A 23,033-nucleotide genomic window follows, 5' to 3' on the forward strand; every position below is an offset into this window, starting at 1 on the left:
ATAGAAACACGCAGCTGTACGGCTGAAGGAGCTGACGTTCATCAGCAGCAGTTATAATTATAAAGGTTTGGGTTGCCATCTAATATTATGGACTAGTAAGCATCAAGACATCTTTATATGAGATTGGACACACAATCAGAAGTGACACACAAACACACACACACGGATCAATGGAATTATCCATTAGTGTATCAGCAGGGATTAGAACAACTTTGAAGATTGAGCAAATTGAATTATCTTGCTTTTAGATGGCTCGAAAACATTTGCTGCCTAAGATCATAAAAGGGACATCAAATAATGTTTCTGTATTCATTTGGCCTTTCTAAACGGGTCTGGTCTAAAGGCAAAGCTGCAGACATAAACTTGATAAGCAATGTTTTTTTTTTGTGGATACGTCCTTTCATTAAATATCAAATGTCTGCCAATCAGTGTCGTCCACCTTCAAAATGATGACGATTAAGATTGATTGAATATCCACTGTAGAATTGATGAAAGCACACTTCTAAATTTCTATAAGTTAAATTCAATAAGTTGTATGCTGTGTTTAAGCCAGCAGGCTGCTGTTATTTGGTTAAAAGCCCAGGAAGAATACACAGTGTGTGAAATGTAAATGACCAATAGGACAGGTAAAATGTACACATCTCAGCAACAATCCATGATACACTCGTTTTATGGATTATTTCACAATCATCAAAAATCCAGTATCAGTTGGGCTCCCCTGACAATTTTTTTAATTTAGTGATGTTGCACATTGCAGACCACACATGTTTGGTATAGGTTCACTATAGAATTGATATTGATATCTGTGTTTGAATAGTTATTTCACACCCTGGTAATGACGCTGCAGCGTGCACATCCAGCCTTATCTGTGTGGCATGTTCAATGCTAGCATTGGATCCCTCCTAAAAAAAAAAAACAGCACAAGCCAAGGAAGGGATGGAAAAGGAAAAGCCATGGAAAAGTCCAGCTGTATTTACTTACCCACCCACCCCCCATCTCCATGTTACGCTTTTGAGCTTTCCGTCTCCTCGGTGGGCCGATCCCTGGCTCTCTCCGGCTGAGAAGAGCCGGTCTCTAACCATTCCCACGGAAAGAGTTGCCAAAGCAAATTTGGCGAGAGGAAATGGAGACCCTTCTCCCTACCCCAAACCTCCTAATCGCTTCCCTTTCCTTCCCTTTATCCGTATTTGTGTGTGTGTGTGTGTGTGTGTGTGTGTGTGTGTGTGTGTGTGTGTGTGTGTGTGTGTGTGTGTGTGCGTGTGCTGTTGCAGGAAGCAGTTGGAAGGCTTGCGGCACACAAGGAGTCCTTTCGTTGCCTTCCCTCTCATTATTCTTACTCTCTGTGTTTTTTTCCATGCCTATCACCGTTGTCATGTAAAAACTTATGAAACAATAACTTTGGAGATTTCCGTGTTCTATCTCCAGTTAGAACATTTATTACTGTGGTACATTTTATGTCCCGTCACAGACTTCTGGTGGTCGAGCAGAAAACATGGCTGCTTGTCTTTACGCCCCTTTTTTTCATCTGGGAAATCGTCGTGTTTGTGTGTCCGACTGTTGCTCTCTGTTCAGACTTGATCCCTTGCCACAAACTGTTTACACTTCTCTTGTTTCTGTTCTTTTTTTTCCCCCCACCCCTCGTTGTCTTTTTTCTTCTTCCGTTCTTTGCCTTAGTGTCCCTCCCTCCCTCTGTTTTCACTCATGCCTTTCGTTTTGGGCCGAGGGGACTCATTTAGCCTCTGGTCCTCCCAGTTGTGATAACCCTTGCCTAGTTTAGCATTGTGTAGCATAGCCTAGCATAGCCTGGTTTCACGTAGCATAGCCTAGCATAGCTCCCTACTTAGGAGGTGATGGTGGGTGCAAAGCTAATCTAGCATCACCTCCAGCCATTGTAGCAATGTTAGTGTTGAGGGGTCATACTGTGATTAAATGCCCCCTCTGTGTTGTGGTATTTGCAAAATGTGTAGAGGATTTGTAAAATACATAGGGCTAAGCGTCCTAAAAAACATGTTGGTCAGTACCCAAAAGAAAAGTTGAGGTTCACCACTGACCTGTCACCTGTACTTGGTTCTATGGCGTGGCGCTAAAAATGTAGCGCCCAAGCTAAGCATATTGTGTACAAGTTCCAGTTGAAGACACACTTCATTAATTTCACATGTAGAAGTGAATGTACAGTAAAGATATGTGTGCAACCTTTTGATTTCAAAGACACCTTTCATTCCACGTTGAAAGGTTATGTTATCTGGCAGTTGTTTTTAAGTCAGTCGCCACGAGCATTTAACCTCGAGCCTAGCTAGCGACAGCAGCTTCTCCTCCTTTTTTATTTCTACCAGCCTCTCTGGAGACCACTGGAACAACAGCCGAAAAACATCTCAAAAATGTACATTTTTGAAATAAGAAATGTCAGAGCGTTGTACTGTCCCTCCAGGAAAAAAACGCTGGGAGGTGACAGGAGAGCTAGCAGGGTTTTTTTTGTACACAGCAGCAGTATCAATACAAGCTGTTTTTGGCGAGGGATGTGGAAACTAAGTGTTTTTCCTTTGAGTAGCAGGGAATGTAGGAGAAGCTTCCCTGCTAATGGGATAAATGATAGCTTATGTGGGGGAGCGGTGGTACGGGTAGGTACTGCTGGGCCTCCGCTCTATATACAGCTACCTGATAGTCTGAACATCTGCCATTTGTCTGCGGGCGCACACACACGCTTGTTTCACTATCTTTGTGGGGACCGTCATTGACATAATGCATTCCCTAGCCCCTTACTCTAACCTTAACCATCACAACTGAATGCCTAACCTTAACCCTTACCCTGACCATAACCTAATTTTTAACCCTAATCTTAAAACCAAGTCTTAACCCTCAAACAGCCCTTTAACCTTGTGGGGTCCAGCATTTTGGTCCCCACAAGGCTGTGCAGACCCCACAAGTATACTGTATTCCCTGGTTTTTGGACCCCACGAATATAGTAAAACAAGCCCATACACACACACACACACACACACACACACAGTCCTGTGTTTTTGCCTGGCAGGTGTCTTTGCCTTCGAGTTCTCCGACAAGTTCAACACGTTACACTTATTATATTCCAAACTTGGAGCGAATAAACACAGTTACTTATGTGCTGAGCGCGGGAGAAATTACTCCCCGACGTATCAAAGTGAATATTTGATGAGGTCATTTCGAGTGTAGTCAGCAAACCGGTTCATCTCAAAGTCAGATCTGCGCCTCAGCAAGACTGAGAACCCGAGAGTCTTGAATAATAAGATGAATTTGATCCTTTCGCAGGGCAGCGCTGCAGTAGTTGTGACTGTAACTATGTAAAGTGTTTTTTTTTTTTTTTTTGCTATTTACTCCGTCGAAGACAGAGGCCCTATTGTTCTCGGCGACTCCCCGGCCAAGGAGACGACGGTGGGGCGAGCCAGTCGGCAAAAAATTTGAGCTCCGCACGTGTGTGCGTAACCCACAAACACACGGTCGAGGAATCTCACCGGAGTGAGCAGCCGCGGCGTTCGTTGTATTTTTATCCCGTCCGTTTTGTCTGGGTGTCGAACTGCACGCACACACACACACACACACTCACACACACGGAAAGTTACAAACAGCTCACGGTCTTTACACCACTCATAGCGGTTCCGCCTGAAGCAGACATAAAAACTGCTCAAACCCCAGGGGGAATCTAAAGCGCTGCATGCAGCCTGTTTGTTTCCTCCAAGGCCAACAGCTAATGAATTCAGCCTCTAAAGAACCTGAGTGTTCCAGGTCAGCCTTTTTTTTTTTTTTTTTTTTTTTTTTTTTTTTGGAATAACACCTGTTTGTTAGCCACCATATGTGGGTTTTTTGTGGACGATGCTGTACGAGGTGAGCTAAGCTTTCATGTTGCCTCAAGCAGGGGCCCCTCCCTGGCTTCGCCCCACCACGGGCCCCTACGCGAGACACATGCAGGCAGGCCAAAGTCAGGTCACAGGCAGGGTGCGGCTCTGCTCGCTCTCCTGAGTGAAGAAAGAGTAAAGGAAAACAGGTTGTTTGCCCTTTTCCCTCTTTTACCCCTTTCACACCGAGGGCTCAACCAGGGTTGGCTTTCAGCGCGTTTACACGCACAGCTATCCCAATGCATCATGACGCGTCACCTCTTCAATATTATTATAGACACACACGGTTTTCATATTCAAATTCAAGCAGTCAGATATACAGTATATGAAATCCCCTTTTTATTGTATCTGCTCTTAAAAAAAGACACTTCCTGAATGTAACAGAGTCTGACCACAGCAGACAACAGACAAAAAAAAGCAGCGACTGAAAAATCAACAAACGAATAATAGATTATTATATTACTCTATATGGTCCGCATCGCGATGCAATGATTAATTAATGAAAACAGATGAGAAGGGTATTTTACAATAACTTTGAATGCACGATGAGGTTTACCATTTTCAAGTAAACGCACCATTTAGTCATGCTGTGTTGTTTTTCCGACAACAGCAGTGTCCAAGTGCTAGTTTGTAGAGCTGCAAAGATTTATCAATTAATCGATTAGTTGTCGACTTTTAAATTAGTCGCCAACTATTTTGATAATTGATTAGTCGGTTTGAGTCATTTTTTATGACAAAAGTAAAAATTCTTTGATTCCAACTTGTTAAATGTGAATATGTTCTAGTTTCTTCTCTCCTCTGTGACAGTAAACTGAATATCTTTGAGTTGTGGACAAAACAAGACATTTGAGGATGTCGCCTTGGGCTTTGGGAAACACTGATCCACATTATTTACCATTTTCTGACATTTTAGAGACCAAACAACTAATCAATTAATCGAGAAAAAAAATCAACAGATTAATCGACTATGAAAATAATCGTTAGTTGCAGCCCTACTAGTTTGTGTCTTTAGCTGCAGACTGTTGTGCGTCCCGGTGTTGGAATCCTCTCCAGTGAAATACAGTCACACTTTTACACCGTTTAGCTGTCGGCATTTTTAATCCAGCTGCTAGCTAAATGTACGGACCACTGATCAACTATGGTCCGTTACACCACTAGTTAAAAGCTACAGAAAAAGCTAGCAAGGTGGACCAGGATTTTGTTGTCAAATGTTAACACTGAACCACTTTTTTCAAATATGTCACACATTCCTGAGACATCACGTGTGTTTTAGTGAAATAATTACTTCTTAGTGGATTACTGGTTTGCCAAACTGACAAAGTTACTTTTTATTTAATATTTTACACGGTACTGTATTAACTATTTGGTGTTGCACTATGGCAGTCGTTGGGGGTAAGGTTTAAGACATGAGTCATCTTGGGCCATTACAAGAAATTGAGAATGATAGTGTTATAGATCCTGCCAGGAGTTTGTACTGGAAGCTCTTTTAGCCCCGGGCACTTAATTTGGCCATGCTTCTGCAAGTTTCTGTCAAACTTATTGTGCATGCTTTCTTTCTCTGCGACTGGAATCTTGCTTATTTGTAGAGGACATCCTGTAATCTATGACACAGGAAATGCACTCAGACAAATAGACGAATAGGGTGGGGGTTGTGGATAGACAGCGAGAGGAGGGAGTGGCCGAAAATGAAACCAGCAGGCGGGTATAGATGGAAATGACAGATTGTGTCGAGAAACGGATTGTGTCACATGCGGCCAATTTCAAAGCCAGTACAGTTTGGTGACCTTTTTTTTTTTTTTTTTTTTTGGGGTGACAATCCTGTTGTCAACACCACAGACTGTCTGCTAAGGCGAGTTGAACCTCAGCCGGCAGCTTATGTCCTAAGATCAAGTTTTCAGAGGACAGTCATTCCAGAAACTGTGAGCTCCCTCGCAGCCCCCCCCCCCCCCTGGCATCTTTCCAGCAGAGTCAAACAACAACAACCTTTCCTCCAAATGTCTTGCTTACTTGACTGCTTGTTGCTCTAATTATGGAGAATTGAAATAGGAATTTAAACGTGGATACATTGGTCAGAGGTTCTTATTGGGGGGGGTGTTTGACATAAATCTATACCTCCTGTTTTCTTCTTCCACCGACTCCTCGGATGGAGTTTGATCAGCTGTACGCAACTCTTCATGAACTCTCGCCTGGCTGACTCATTTCTAGCCCAGTGTGGCTTTGCTGTGTCAGTTTACTTGCGAACAGAAACAACCCTTTTGATTTATTAAAAATAAAAAAAAAAGGTTAAAGAACAGGATAAAGAACCTAGTGTGTCCCCCCCCCCAAAACGCACCACTGATTTTGGAACATTTCGTGCATTCCTTCAGGGGTCTTTGGGAGCGTTTCAGAAATGTCCGCAGCTTGGCGAGGGAACGTATTATTGAACTGCCTAAAGGTCAACACAGTGAAAGTGTAACAGTCAGTTCTAGAACTTTCGCTTCCCCAGTTGTCTTTTTTAACAGTTATGTAAGTTTTGTTATAAACTGCATGTATCTGCAGATACTTATGGAAATATCTCTTGAATTGGGACTTGGTGGTGTCCTTAGCATGTTTAATTTAGTAATAGATTAAATTATATATAATGTTCTAGAAATTGCGTTGTTTTTACTCCATAATCGTCCGCTAAAGAGGTATAAGGGCACTGAGACGCAGAGAAGCTTTCAAAAAAGACTGATTAAGACCAGCAAATATGGTTTTGCTTATGTACGAGTGTCAAGAAATCCTTTTACTTTTATATTGCTCCAAAAAAATGCAAATGCGTTTCGTAGTATTTTGTCTCACTGTAACAAACATCAATGGCCTTGCAGACAGAGGAAGTGTTCTGAAACTGAGAGTTTCAGAAGGCACAGTCTTCAACTGAGAAGACTGTTATCACCCCACCCATCCTGTCTCTGCCGCACACAGACACACACACACACACACACACACACACACACACACACACACACACAACCCCACAGCCATACAAACAGACATGTACACCCACATCCACTTGCCCAGACACATGCTCACACATGAGCCCCTGCACAAGGCCCCCCTTTGGCAGCTGAGACGGGCCTGCCACTCTCACTATTTCCACATATGCTTCCCCATGACTTGAGGCTTTGTGAGTTTCTCATGCAGGGGCTATTCCTATCCGCCATGTGTGAAGTAAGGGGCTCTAAATTAGCATTTGACTGATTTGGCTTCAAAGATCCAATATTGATACTTGGTGCCATTGCTTGGCTAATATTGTGCCAAAAAAAACCTAGCTCTGATACCACGGAGCACGACTTTTCACTGGAAACATGGAAAATGGCAATACAATATATACATATCTGACTTTCAATGAAAGGCCAGATCTGACTTTTAATAAAAAAAGGCCATTGTCACCTCCCAGATACCGGTGTAATGCTAGAGCGTAGATATCATGACATGTTCTCAGCGTGATGTGTTGGAGCGGAGTACATAGGTGGTGCAGTCTGGGCACGTCTAACACACAGCTTGGCTAATCGGGAAGCCTTATTTTAGAAGTGTGACATCCTGTCTGTGCTGTGTAATCCACACCACGCCATAAAGGGTGCAGGCTGCAAAGTGCACCCAAAATGTACAGTATATGCACACATACACGCACACGCGTATTGGTGCGTGCCTTTGCACTCAGTACAGCTTTATCGTTTGCAGCAGCCCTGCTGTAAATTGTTGGCTTATCAGGAGGGCACCGTAAAGTTTCCAGTAAAAGTGTGTCACTCACCCAGGAGTCAGGGTCTCTTTCTCTGTGTGTGTGTGTGTGTGTGTGTGTGTGTGTGTGTGTGTGTGTGTGTGTGTGTGTGTGTGTGTGTGTGTGTTGTGTTGTGTTGTGTTGTGTTGTGTTGTGTTGTGTTGTGTTGTGTTGTGTTGGTGTCCCCCGTTTGGATAATGTTTAATCCCAGGGATCCACATAGGAAGATCTCATGCACTCTAATGGGATCATTCCAAGTGAATCAAATTCTAGTGAAATTACAGCACTCCTCAGTGTGGCACTGGCTCACCTGAAAACCAGCCCGAGGGCCCCCAGAGAAACAGTACAATGACATCACCAAGCCGCTTTCTTTTTTTTTTTAAATCGGATTTCCCACCGCGGCTGTCTGTTCACCCTCATGTCTCAAAGGCCCACTGTTCAGTAATCTAGACATGCAGATTTCTCCATCTCTGCCCCCACAGCTGACCCCCCATGAGCTCAGCTGCCAATTGTTGACCCCCGACGCTCTCCTCCATCCAAGATTACCGGCGGCCGGATCTCGCCTTGATGGAAAGCCGCGGTGTTGGCAACCGGTAATCCACGAGACGAGGGCTGGCACGTGGCACAGAGACTTTGCCCAGAGGCAGCCCAGTGTGTGTGTGTGTGTGTGTGTGTGTGTGTGTGTGTGTGTGTGGACTGAACGGCAGGCACTAGCCTCTTGCCTCAAGCCCTGATTTGCTGTCCTGATATGTAGGACATATCTCTTCATCTCTAGATAACCCACAAACCTACCAGCCACAGTCAGGACTCCTTTTTTTTTTTTTTTTTTTTTATACGAGATACAACAATTAAAATCCATCCTCTTGTTACAAAGAAAGGCTTTATAATCTCAAAATGCACTGGGCACTAAAAACAACACAATTGCGCACACTTTTTGGTCACTCCCCCCTTTTGGCTAGTTTGGCAGGTATTTCAGTGAATTCTACACACTGTGGAGAACACAATGACAACAATGGTTATGCATTGTGTGACAAGTGAAATCAGATACTGAAAATGTAATTTAGCTGTTTTTTTTTGGGTGTCTTGGGTTGGGAATTCTTGAAAACATCGCTCTAGGGGTGGCTATTAGTGCTGGGCAATATATCAATATGATATCGACATCGATATATGAGGCTAGATATCGTCTAAATGATTTGTCTTTACCCACTTAGTCATTGTTTCCACATTATTATCATACCAGCTGTAATGGCTATATCAGTCAGTTGGTCCAGACTGAAATATCTGACCAACTATTCGATAGATTGAGAGATCTTCAAAATGAAACCTCTAGAAATCCACAAATGTCATTTCCACATTTGAAGGGCCTCTTCAAAGAAACCGACAACAGTGTTCCTCTTTTAGATCCAGCGTCAAAGAAATAGTTTTCTCTTGCGTCATGAAAACTTCTCGAGGTGCGCTGCCAGACCCCGGCGGAAAAGTACGTCATGGAAGTGCTCCGGTGCCGTCACGGAAAGTTCTCGAAAGTCCTGGAGCTGTACATCAGGGCTCGCGGACGTGGTGGATTGAGGACAGCTGTCCCATCAGCAGACCTCGGCGGTATCTGTTCGTCTAGCCACGCTACTTTCCTGCGAGAGCAGCTCTGATTACACACACGTGGCATAGCATGACACACTGCCAACATGGGGGAGCGAGATAGTATCTAACCCCTTTACAAATGACCACCTGCTGACACCATAGAGAGAGAGAGAGCGAGGACTGTATGAGTGAGTGAATGCATCCCATCCAGAAATATTGTAGGTTTGACAGAGCCGGCCCAGATCTGCATCACATGTGTGAGCTCCACTTTAACCTCATCACCTGTAAATAGATAAAGGGCGGAAAACATTGGATCCATGACTAAACGCTATCTGTTAGAATCGTGTAGCTTTCCTCAACTTGCGTTTGCCGCCGAAAATCTCTACTGGCAATTTATTTTTGGGGTTTTTGCTTGCCCATTCAATGCAAATGTCCAATACCTTAATTTAAAATTTCACATTTATGTTACGTTCCTTTTCAAACAATGTATCCGTAAGATCATAAAGTCAAAAAAGTTTCCAGAATTTAAATCCCTGGAAAGAAAGTACTTTAGGGTTTTAAATACAGATATAAGAGGTATTGTTTATTTTTAAAATATTAAGTTTATTTTTATTTTACATAACATGTCAACATAAGAGCCATGCAAAGTAGTACAACTGGAAGTTGGTTAATTTCCTGCTGCATACACTGTGTATAATCTATGAGAAAATAGCAGTTGCTTTTAGCATGTGTATAGGCATCTATTTGTGTGTGTGTGTGTGTGTGTGTGTGTGTGTGTGTGTGTGTGTGGCAGCTAGTGACAGTCACAGCTTGGAGAAGCTGAGGTCATAGCCACGAAGCCAGCCTAATGGAGGAAGAGAAACAAACCCTTACTTGTTTGTCTGTATGGTTGTATCTGTGTGTGATAGACAGAGGGAGAGAGAGCTGCGCGCACACACACACACACACACACACACACACACACACACACACACACACACACACACGCTCGGACACACGGCCGCACACTGCCCCAGTCACCTCTAGCCTTCTCTGTTGGCTGCCCATGAGCAAACACACCTAGCTGTATTGGATTGGATTGTGTGTGTATTAACAAAGTCAGCACCGCACAGCTGCATGTAAACACACTCGCACTTCCAGCTATCAGACACACACACACACACACACACACACACACACACACACACTCACGTACGTTATTGGTCTGTCTGACACTATTGGGTGCATTCTCAGTTCACTGACATTATAATGTGACAGCTCTTAGCCAGCTGCCAAGTTGACATCCTGTGCACATCGGGGCGGGGGGGGGGGGGCGACGAAAGACACAAAATATCAGTAGAAAACTGCACTTTAAAGTGTAACTATAATTTCTTTATTTTGTTCAGTTCAATCTTCATTTTGTTCAATCAAAAATCCTTTCATTTGTTTTAAATTCAACAAGCAGTTTAGTTGTATTTTAGCAGAACACTGAAAGCAGCAGAACTGAGAACACTTTAATATCTTATTTATCGCAGGTGATATAGTTATCGCTATATTCAACAATGGTATCGCTTTGCAGACCGAAGATGGTCCCGATCATAAGTTTATATAAACACGCAATGTCTTTTTGAGAAAAAAAAAATGAGGATTTGCTAAATTTCCCTCAGTGAAATACAGCCAAATGTCAATGTCTTGCATTCTTTTAAAACTGAAAGCAAATGTCCTTCTTTTCTTCCAGGCGTCTAATCCCATCCCGATCAAAAAGCCCAAACATGAAGACTTCCCATCGCAATTCCTGCTGGCTGACAAAGAGAAGCAGCACGACTGGCTCCAGTCCCTGGCCGCCTCCAATAAGGTTGGTGTTGCTATGCTCAGGGAGGATAGGGTTGAGGACGACAACGACGATGAGGATGATGCATGGTGCATGGGATGAGATGTCATGTAATATTAGACAGAAGTTTTCGGATGGAAGGCAGCGTTTTAAATTTAGATTTGGCGAGCCGCGCTAACGGAGGGGGTAACTGTAGACGCCACCAGCCCCCGCAGATTGACTTACTGAGATGGAGCGAAGTTTGAGAGAGCAGGGTAACAAAATATAACCACAATATAATGATGGATGTCCCCTGTGAAGATCAATATTCCCTAAAAAAAAAAAAAATCTGCTATGGAGATAAGGTTAGAATGGATGTAAACTTAGAACGTCTTTGACAATTAATCTTCACACCGGACCCCTCTCCAGTCCCATAACTCGTCAATCTGTATAGCACGATTACTTACCGTGACATTCACACCCTTTTAATCAACGGGCTGGTAGGGCTGGTTACCAAATTCGATACTTTTTGGGCACCGACCTAATTGCCTCCTTAGGATTGAGTATCGGAAAAAAAATGCACAGACCAAATTTCAATACTTACGGAGCAAATCTCATCGCCAACAGTGAGCCAATGAGCACGCAGCATGCTTCTGCCAAGATCTAAGAATGCTGGTGATTGGCTGTCTAACGTTACACGTCGTAGAGGCAGGCAGGAAAAAGTCTTCGTTACACAGAGACGAGGCTCACGTATAAAACATTTGGTTCCACGTTCCTTGAAGGTATCTACGTAAGAGTGATATGACACTGTCATGAACACATGACACAGTCATGACACAGTCATGACACAGTCGTGACACATGAACCCTAACCATAACCATAACTTGTCATGGCAAAAACCGACTGACACTTACTGAAAGAAGCGTTATGTCATGAACGTTTATGACTTGTTTATAATGTTTATGACACGTTCATGACCGTGTCATGTCACTCTGATGTAGATACCATCAAGTAAAGTGTAACCAAACATTTGTGCTGTAATGTGTCATGTTGTAATTCCTTGTCAAAACGGATTTACATAAAATTGGTATTGAATAAAGTATCGTTCAGGGACCGGTATCAAAGTCCCGGTATTGGTATCGGTACCGGTATCAAAGATTTTTGAAGGATACCCTACAGACTGGTCTACATGAAAAGGACTCCAAGCATTTACTGCAACTTAAGCACTTTGTAACATTAATAAGTGACTATGTATAATCACGAGTAAAGCCCCAAATGTCTCATTAGATTCATAATCTTTTACTTATTCTTTGATCAGATTTAAATCGAAATGGCTTTCAATTTTAGACTGTATTTTAATTTTAATTTGTAGAATAACACATTTTATGTTTATGTCAAAGTCAGGTATCGTATTGGCATTAGTATCCAAACATTTCAAACGATGTCCAGCCCCGACTGGATACAAAAATGACTGTTATTGAGCTTGCTGGCTGGGTATCATTACTAAATGTAATCTATTTATTACTTGGTAACTAGGGCTGCACGATATGAGGAAAATATCTAATTTGCGATTATTTTGACTGATATTGCGATATGATTCACGACATTGGAGGGAATTACCATTTTTCTATCGGTGATTTATGCCAGGATCTGTACCAAAAGTAGTCTGTGGGATATATGATTTGTCGGTCGGGATGTCTCTGCAGCAACACAATACTTACTCAATAACAAATAGTGCCATTTCAATGAAATTGTGATTAATTTTTCAGCCCTACTTGTGATTTAAAGTATTATCATTGTCTTCTTTTTCAGGGGCTTAACTGCTTGCAGCCGAGGCAGAGGCCCTCAGCTTTTAGACCCTGGTCCCCCCACATCTCGGCCGGGGAGAAGGAGCCCTCCAGTCACCCCCTGGCACTGCTGAGAGACAGGTGAGCTCAGCACAGGGCCGGAAAGCCAGCTCCACTCTCACCAAACAGCCCTTAACTGACCCCAAAAGACATAAAGAAATATTGCATTATGTTGCCTCTAAGGCTACATCTCCACTACTACACTTTGGTTTAAAAACAAATATATTTTGCTTACGCCTTGCGTCCACACTATTCCGGCGAGCCCCTAAAATGGAGACATTTGAAAACATTGCTGCCCACGTTTTTGGTTTGAAAACTCTGCGGTTGCGTTGTAGTCTAGACAGGACCAAACGGAGAACTTTGGAAACGACGTTAGGTTTTCAGTAACCTAGCTGTGGGCTAGATCCGCACTACTGCTGTACATTTATTTAGTTTTTTAAGCATTTTGAAACAAAAAACAATCTCCGTCCCCACACGAGAGTTTTATCTCCATCCATATTAACACGTCTGCCAACGCATATCACATGACCGTTGGCATGCGCGTTCCTGTGTAAACGGGAAGCTGATTGTCTGACGTTGAAGAGCATGGATGTGTAATTTCAAAGTACAGAAAATAATTTGGAGAAAGAACAATGGTGAAAAGTAATTGTTTTGCTTAAAGGAATACGCCACCGTTTGTTGAAATAGGGCTTATCACGGTCTCCCCTAGCTGTAGATAGGTGGGCCAACACATTGTGTATGCATTGTTTTAGTCCGGTGCAACACCGGCAGCGCCGCTGCTAGTTAGCTTAGCATAGTGAATGGAATCCTATGTTGCTGGTTAGCATGTTGTGAGTAAAAGTGAGCCAACAAAAGACAAAAAAACAACCTAATTACTTGCACTGAGACAAAAAATGCATTGGCCCACCTATCTACAGCCAGGGGAGACCGTAATAAGCCCTATTTCAACAAACGGTGGCATATTCCTTTAAGCAAAACACTTACTTTTTGCCATTGTTCTTTCTCCAAATTATTTTCTGTACTTTGAAATTACACATCCATGCTCTTCAACGTCAGACAATCTGCTTCCCGTTTACACAGGCACGTGCATGCCAACGGTCATGTGATATGCGTCGGCAGACGTGTTAATATGGACGGAGATAAAACTGTTTCTTTTTTTGTTTTTTGTTTCAAAATGCTTAAAAAACAAAATAAATGTACAGCAGTAGTGCGGATGTAGCCCAAGAGAAGCTTTTACTGCAAGAGACGACAGCCATTTTGTTCAGCTGGTTCTGATAAGCTCCCAGCATGCTCTCTCACTTGTCTGGGTGGGCAGGTGTCAGAGGGGTCAAGTCTGACTATACCACAGCCTCCCACTCTCCACCATTCACACACATTTGACACACACTCATACCGTGGGCACCCACTTGGCATGGCGCTGCCAGTGCAGGCTGCACCATATCACAGCTGATCTTGCCCAGTTTGTCATTAAGTGGGAGGAAAGAGCTGCAGGCACTTTATTTGAACGTTTCTCTACCCTGTTTGGCATAGGCAGTTCAAAAACACCATACAAAATGAAACTGACTGTTTACTTGCATGCAGAATTCATATCTTGTTCATACAGTAACCTTGATGTATACTGAGAGGAGGGAGAAAAGTCATGACCCCAAATGTCATGAAAAAAACCTACCCGATTCGAATCCGACCTGCTGCCCTTTGCTACGTGTCATCCCCCATCTCTCTCCCGCTTTCATGTCTATCCACTTTCAAATAAAGGGAAAAGCCCCCAAAAGGTAGTCTTTAAAAACAAAAAACTACATATCCAGGCACTCAGGGTTGGTTACGAAAAAAATAGAAGGCCTTTAATTCATTTGGCAAGGCATTTAAAAGCAAACCGACGCTTGTGGGATGGAGTCTTTCTCAGGGTGTAGTGACACAAAGAGACAAACAAAGAGACTAAATGTATGTATGTTATTGTACGTAAGCATCATGTCCCGTGTCATTTTAGCTTCTACAACTACAAGAGCCTGGAGAAAGCTGTGGCCCCTAACGTCGCCCTCACACCACTGCCGCTGGGGAATGTGGGTCCCATGTCCCCGTCGGTCCCCAGCACCTCCCATCCAAGTGGGGGTGAACCCCCAGGCGAGGGTGCCAACTCCAACTCCAACTCCAACTCCAACTCCAACTCCAGCTCCAGCTCCAGCTCCAGCTCCAGGCCTCACAAGAGGAGAGCCACAGGGGAGCTCCTGCCCCCGGCGCTAGAGGACCCCTGCCCTCCGTCCTCCGCTGTCAGCAAGCTACTGCCGGCGGCGGCGCCACCACCCCCGCCGCCGCCACCGCCACCTCAGGACGACAAGGACTCTGAGGTGGAGATCGAAGTGGAGAGCCGCGATGAATGTAAGCAAAGAGCTCAATGCCATCACCTAGATATGTGTAGATTGTTTGTTACGGGGCTCGACCTCACAGCTAAATCGAGCCCCGGTTTGACGAGATCAACTGAGTCTTGACAACGGGAAAGGCTTCAGCTAAATTCAACCGCCAGAACATGTCCGCTTTTCCCACAAACCTCACCCTCTGTCGTGTCTCTGGTCTCTCCGAACAGTCACTTCGTCCCTGTCCTCCCTGTCGTCCCCATCTTTCACCTCGTCCGGCAGCTCGGCCAAGGACTTGAGCTCGCCGGGCGCCCAGGGGCCCATCTGCACGGTCACGTCGGCCGAGGGCCCCGTGGCCGCACCCGCCGCAGCCCCCGTGACCCCTTCAGAGCTGGGACTGGAGTCGGAGCTGGAGAGCCTGAGGCAGGCGCTGGACAGCGGACTGGACTCCAAAGAGTCAAAGGAGAAGTTTCTGCACGAGATTGTTAAGATGAGGGTGAAGCAGGAGGAGAAGTTGGGATCAGCCTTGCAGGCCAAACGCAGCCTCCAGCAGGTAGGGTTCTGTCAGATTATCGTACGAATGTACGACGTGCATCGAAATATATCTTTCCCCTTGTCAAATGAGACAACATTCATACATGTGCATTAAAGGGTAACTTCAGTTTTATTTTTTTCAACCTGGTGAACTTTTGTGTCTAAGTGACTGATGTGAACAACAATGTTTGCCATTGGTCCAATATTAAGCAAGATCGCTGCATTCAGCAGTCCGATAAACTAGCTACAGTGTTATTGGGCAATTGCTAAACCTTCAATTTATGTCCACAAAAGTGCTTGTCTTGCCACTGACATGCTTACATTATTAGTCTGAATGTCTGACAACATTATGGAAAGGATCCCTACAGAGATTGACCTTTCTGTTAAAAAGTACGATTTCTTTTAAACATAAAAACGTCCATGAAATTGCTATTGCTAAAACCACCAGACTCCATGTAAATAAACAGTAATTTTATCACAGTAAAATACATATCATTTGAAGTCAGCAGACACAAAATAAAACCATTAAAAAGCTGTCCTGGTTCGTCTATCCACTTTTCCGACAATCAACACTTTGGTTTGGTTGAAATAAACACATGGTTTAACGATTTTACATGTAAAAAAAATATGCTGGCTCTATACACGCTGAAAGCATCGTTTATATAAAAGGAGTCTGGCGACTTTAGCGATAGAGATCTCGGAGCTGTTTCTGATTATACAAAGAGGATTTTACTCTTTAAAAAAAGGTCTATCTCTGTAGGGGTCTTTACCATAATGTTGTCAGACGGCTGCCTGTCACCGTGTTCTCGCGAAATATTGGACTCATTTCAAAGATTGTTGTTTCAATCAGTCATTTACACACAAAAACATAGGGAAATATATGTAAGCATAGAGAAACTGCTAGCATAGCTTCATTAGGAGTGACAACATACACCTTCCAACAATTCCAAAGCCAGAGAGCCACAAAGCTGTAGACTTTGAAACGTGTACTCACATCAAACAAGAAACTTGACACTTGACTTGGACTTGACCTTGATCGAGACTTGAATGTGTTTTAAGTGAAGTCATGGATTCTGCTTTTGGAAAAAAAAAATAAAAAATTAAAGCACTAGAAATTTGCTATCCACTATTAAGATCTGAAAGGAAAAAGTTGTCATGTTGCAATGCCATTTTAATGGTTTTGTGAATTGACTTGGACTTGTCTCGACTGACTCGAGGTATGACTCAGAGTTACGTTGATTAACTTGAGACTTTATCTTTATTGAACTGAGACCGCACTTGTTTAAATTGACTTGACTCAGACTTCTTTTGATTCATTCAAGACTTGACGCGGACTACTTTTAATTGACTCGAGACTTGACTCGGACTAGTTTTGATTGACTGACTCGAGACTTGACTCGCATTTGCCCCAAAATTATTTTTAAAATAGCTCCTCCAAAGACGATCTTATAAAAAAAAACAATATGGAATGTATTTTCAATTTTCATACCAAACTGCTTTCATTCTGGGCCACCAATCAGTCAAATGTGTCGAATTGAAGTTGTGATTGTCTGTTTGGCAAATAATTAAAGATGGAGACTCATACGAACCGTGACAAAGGTTGCCCATAGCGACAGCCTAATATCACTGGATAGCTGCCAGTATTTAGATCCACAACCCTGGTGATTAAATGTCTCTATTCTCACACTGATATGCTATAAATACATACTATATGATTTCATTTCAATGAATACGCCATAACGTGCATCACTGTTGGCTGAGAGAAAGGGATTTCCCGGCCCGAGCGGCCCGTGGCAACTCATAGGAACCTTAAGCTTCTCCCTACGTTCCTGAAATCAGACGTGACACAAAGTTTTTAAAGTTGGCACACTGAGGAAATTACTTGAGCTCAGGCATCAAAATGCAGAAGTGGATTAGAAGTCATTATCACTGTCAGCGAAGCTTAGCGTGAGTTGGCAAGTGTTAACAATGGGAGGGGATGTTGCCGCAAAGGGAAAGGCCAGACTTCCATTTTTATTTTTGGTCTTGGACTGAGAACAAGAAAACGCCGACGAAGGAGCCTGTGTGGGTGAGCAGCACAAAATGCATCCTGAGCAAAAAAAAGAAAAAAAGCAATTCCTGCCTGACAGCTTTCCACTTTCACTTTCTGTCAATGTTTAGAGGACCTGTGGAGAGGCAACACACACACACACACACACACACACACACACACACACACACACATCCAACCCAAATCTGCAAGCTAAATAAGAAGTGGCGTTACTTTAAAACAACCCGCTGTACAGCATTCCTGCTGTGTTGAGTTGAACTAACCCTTTTGGGTGTTGAAGGAGTTCCCCCTGCAGAGTAAAGGGTGTGATGGGGATTGTTTCTTTTCACTCTTTGTGAAGGAACCAACAAAGCCTGATAACGGATATGTTTGTCTCACCTGCTAGCTTTCTCACGAGAAGGCTGCGAACGCACACACAAACATACTTTCTTCCAGTGATTCAGAGGAAGGAAACCTGTCAGCCCACACTTTGCCCTAAGCCTTACCTGGCTCAGTGTAAACAGTGACACTGCAGCCTGCTGTAACTAGGCAAGGCTCTCGGGTTTCAACTAGGTAAAACAGCTAGGGGTGGGGGTGGGAATCGATTCATGTATGTATTGGGATTTTTAAGATTTTTTTTAAATTGATTCTTTCCCCCGGAAACAATATTTTTTGTATTACTTTTTTTTAACCAATGATTCACCTTTAATATTTTCTGTTTGTACAGTAGCGCCGACTGCGACTACATCATCTCCGTATCCAGCCCGGAGCGAAAGCAGAAAATGCAGAAAGTCCATGTTATGTTCTTCTTTCCAAATGAAATAAATGTCTGACTGACTGACTGACATGTGATGTGCATTCTTCTTAGAAAACAAATCAGTTTTTTTTTTTTGGGGGCGCCCGGTTAGCTCATTTGGTAGAGTGGGCGCCCATATATAGAGGTTTATTTCTCGATGCAGGGGGCCCGGGGTGGACTCCGACCTGCGGCCCTTTGCTGCGTGTCATTCCCTCCTCCCGCTCCCCATTCGTTTCTTCAGCTGTCCTGTCAATAAAGGCCTAAAAATGCCCCAAAAATATTATTAATAAAAAATAAATAAAAATGATTTTAGAAATTATATATTGTCTCTAGAAGTGTATTATTTAACTTTTGTTTTGGTTAAAGGAAAAGAAAATCGCAATACTCAACACTATGGAATTGCAATACTTCTAGAATCGTAATACAAATTGAATCGGGCATGTATGTATCCTTAAATAATGGAATGGGGATCAAAAGCATATCGTCCCCGCCCTAAAATCAGCCATGTGACAGATAAACCCACTGGTATCACCAGGGTTGCATCATGGGACGCAGACTTTTTTATTTTTTTTTATTGATATATTCAAATGATGTAAAGAAAAAGTGCATAATAATCGTATATAGCCCAGAATGCTAACTTGTTCACTCTCTTGTTCCCAGGAGTTGGAGTTCTTGCGGGTGGCAAAGAAGGAGAAGCTGCGGGAGGCGACGGAGGCGAAGCGGAACCTCAGGAAGGAAATTGAGCGCCTGCGAGTCGAGAGCGAGAAGAAGATGAAGGAGGCCAACGAGTCGCGGATCCGTCTGAAGCGGGAGCTGGAGCAAGCCCGGCAGCTGAGAGTGTGCGATAAAGGCTGCGAGGCCGGTCGGCTCCGCGCAAAATACTCGGCGCAGGTCAGTTAGCCGCACGTTGACGCAACGCCAGAAAGGGTTCGGGCTGGGTTTCAAGAATCGGTCCAAAAATAATGTCAACATTGTGTTAGTTTAGTTTTCCATTGTAAACAAAGAAAGGAAAAAAATAAAAGAAAATATAAAAAAAACACACAAATATACATAAATATATACATACATATATTGTCTATATACATACATACATACATACATACATAAAAAAAAACCTTTGCGTAAATACAAATTCCTTATATAAGTTTAAGGTATGATTTTTAAAAAAAAAATTTTTTAACAATGTGTTATTGAGTTTTCCTTTTTAAACAAAAAAAAAGATAAAAGAAAATATATAAAAACACACACATATATACAGACATATTGGCTATATACATACATACACACACGTACATACATAAGTTTGAGGTATAATAATAATACATTTATTTTATATAGCACATTAAAAGGTATTCAAAGGCACTTTACAAGGTACAACAATAGCAAGATCAGTATAAAAACATCAATAACAACAAGAGATATATGTGAAAAAGGTGCAGCAAAACAGCACAGAAATATATATGCTGAAGAGTACACAAAAATATATAGATACATATATGCATACATATAAACCTGTTTAAAATACAATCTTTTAACATAGGATGAAACTTTAGATAAGGTAAGATAGACGATGGGGCAATTCACTCGTCACAGCAGCTCAATGCAGCACAAAAAATAACAACAATACACATGTAATATAAATGGGAAAAATACACAAAGAAAGAAGTAAAAAAAAAAGTGAGTAATAACGGTAATATGAACACTTCTTGTATTTACAGATGGGGAGAATATATACACAGATGAATATACATACGAGTATGAAAAAAGGCATATTGTACATTATTTACACGTGGGGAGATGTATACTGATATACCGATGAATGTGAGATGGCACGTTGCACAGGTCACAGTAAGATGTGCAGAGTAATCCATAAATAACTGATTTGATAGCGCAGACTATTTTTATTTGACCAATCTGTTGATGATACTGTTGAGAAACGTGGGACACGGAGACAGACGCTGTGACGGTAGAAGGTCTAGACGCTTGTGTCAACACCCTCCGAGTAATAGCAGTGTTTCAGAGGCTCGCTGTCTCACAACGCTGTTAAGGTCAGCAGAGGAAAAAAAACACACCACACACACATTTCCTCTTCCCCAGTCAAAAATAAATGGGCGTAGCCCCAAGTGCACAGACGTAGGATAAGCCCCCCCCGAAAGGAAACAGGAAGAGACGTCGACTTCCCTCAGGCACCATGGGAAATGCAGATTAGACCAAACAAGAGCGAGGTTATGCTCTCAAGCTGCGTCTGCGCCACCTCCCCGCAGAGACTGCAGTTGGCTTTCAGGAAGGCTGTCGTTAGGACGAGATGTTTATGGGAGTTGTGAAATCCTACCGGGGCTGAATGAACACAAAATGCTCATTTGAAATCGATTAACCCTCAAATTTGACCCATTTTCAAAAAGGTTTTTAAGATATTCGGGGCTTCTTTCAACCAAAATTTTCAGAAAAAGAAGTAACTGGTTCCCTACAACCGTTACTCTTCGCAAGTCAAATAAATGATCAGTTCACATTTTGAATTTGGATGTTTTGTTCACTTTCTTAGCATCTGAAGGCCAAAAAATATGGATAAAAGAACTTTGAAAAAGAAGTGACAAAAATGTCAAAAAGGCTCAGAAAAACACCGACAACAAAATTGGAAAAAAGTGACTAAAACGTTAAAAAAAGTGACAACATCAGGAAAAGCCATGAAAGAGACAACCAAAACATTGACAAAAGTGTTCCATTTGACCCAGAAAAACTAAAAGCTGCTTCTCGGTCGACGGGCAGACAACACGAGGATGAAGGAAGACATTCTCAAAGATCACTTTGCTAAAAAAGTTGAACCGTCAACTGTTTCTAGACGATAGCATATACAACTTCAGCTTGATTTGTGTCCCCGAAGGGCGATTAGGTGTGCAGCAAGTACAAACACATACAAGACACATACATATAGAAAAGTTCTACACGCAGTCCAACAGTTTTTTGTCTAGAACAGGATGACATGTTTAGCGTGTATGAATGAAAAAGCTGCGTAAGCAGTGGATGTACACAGTGACAGCTCAGTTGTTTAGAGCGGGGCCAATGGTTGTGAGATTACTCTCTGCCCCCCGTAGTCACATCTGCTTCCTGCCATGTGTTTCCCAGATCGAGGACCTCCAGATGAAGCTGCAGCACGCCGAGGCCGACCGCGAGCAGCTCCGAGCCGACCTGCTGCAGGAACGGGAGGCCAGGGAGCACCTGGAGAGGGTGGTGAAGGAGCTACAGCAGCAACTCTGGCCCAAATCCAACAGCGACAAGGAGGGGACGCCCAGGGACAAGCACGCCGACAACTGACCCAGCGGCCGACCTCGCCGCCGCGCCCGACCATTCCCTCCCCGCCCCCTCCCCACCCACATTGCCGCGATAGAGACAGAGCGCAACGCTTGGCGCTCTGCGTCGACTTGTATTGGGTGACGTCGCCTCCTCGTCAATTCCATCTGCTAGCAAGCGCCAGAAGAATGCCTAAACGCTACTGTGTGGTGGGATGCACTACCAACAATGTGTATACCCCAGAACTTAAGTTTCTATAAGCTGCCGACTAAGGATGTAACCATACATTGTAAATCGGTTAAATATCGATTTAAATGTGTAAAGATTCCAACGGGTTGAGATGAAAAAAAAAACATTACTACTAACATCGCACAGCAGGTAACGTTAGCCTGCCGTTAGCTCGTAGTGTTAGCTGGCTTCAACACGGTTAAAACGCTGACAGCTGAAGGGGGGGGTCTACTGCAGTGACGGGGACTGAAGTATTGCGTTTGAGTACGGCTCCGTAAGCTTGTGTTGCGTTTAATGTTAATGTAAAATACCCTGTTTGTGTAGTGTTTCTCTCTTTTGTGTTTCTTTTGATAAGAGGACACGACTGCTGTTTCGCACAGTTTTATATATAAATAAAGGAATATTTTTCAGTCATTTCCGTCATTTCTTTTGAGAAAATCGTGTCGTGAATCGAATCGCGAGTTGAGTGTGATCGTTGCATCCCTACTGCTGACCCGAAAAACATTTTGTTACCAAGTCAAATATTCAAATGTCAGTTTAGGCGAACTAAATGTCTATAGGTTAAAGGTGCTCTAAGCGATGTCACGCATTTTTTAGGCTACAACATTTTTTGTCACATACAGCAAACATCTCCTCACTATCCGCTAGCTGCCTGTCCCCTGAACACACTGTAAAAAAAAAAAAACGCGGTCTCTGTAGACAGCCCAGGCTCCACAAACAGCAACAACAACAAAGTGGCCAACCGGCTCCACCTAACATAACAAACCGTGTTCCAGCGTTCAGCCAATAACGGACAAGAAGGATTGATTTGGTGATTTAGTTTGCTGAAGCACGGAAAGGAGGGGGAGGGGACGGGATGAGGAGGTGGGAGGGGCGAGGTAGTCTCGTTTTGTTTGAACATCAATAAGAATAATGTCACCCAACATCGCTTAGAGCACCTTATAAGTGAACACGCGTAAGGTCGGATGTATCGTTAGCTTAGTGTCAGGAT

General features: G+C 43.1%; 1 protein-coding gene across 1 annotated transcript in view; it reads left to right on the forward strand.

The window, feature by feature from the left end:
- Positions 1 to 22,671, forward strand: part of skia (v-ski avian sarcoma viral oncogene homolog a) — a 90,229-nt gene extending 67,558 nt beyond the window's left edge. Inside the window, exons 2-7 of the mRNA XM_028582856.1 lie at positions 10,898 to 11,014; positions 12,782 to 12,897; positions 14,804 to 15,192; positions 15,398 to 15,720; positions 19,187 to 19,417; positions 21,650 to 22,671. Coding sequence (XP_028438657.1) covers positions 10,898 to 11,014; positions 12,782 to 12,897; positions 14,804 to 15,192; positions 15,398 to 15,720; positions 19,187 to 19,417; positions 21,650 to 21,838 — 1,365 coding nt within the window. The 3' untranslated portion in view covers positions 21,839 to 22,671. The remainder of the gene's footprint in view (positions 1 to 10,897; positions 11,015 to 12,781; positions 12,898 to 14,803; positions 15,193 to 15,397; positions 15,721 to 19,186; positions 19,418 to 21,649) is intronic.
- Positions 22,672 to 23,033: the final 362 nt, after the last annotated feature.

Source organism: Perca flavescens, chromosome 7, assembly GCF_004354835.1.
Source record: "Perca flavescens isolate YP-PL-M2 chromosome 7, PFLA_1.0, whole genome shotgun sequence".
Taxonomy (NCBI): Eukaryota; Metazoa; Chordata; class Actinopteri; order Perciformes; family Percidae; genus Perca; species Perca flavescens.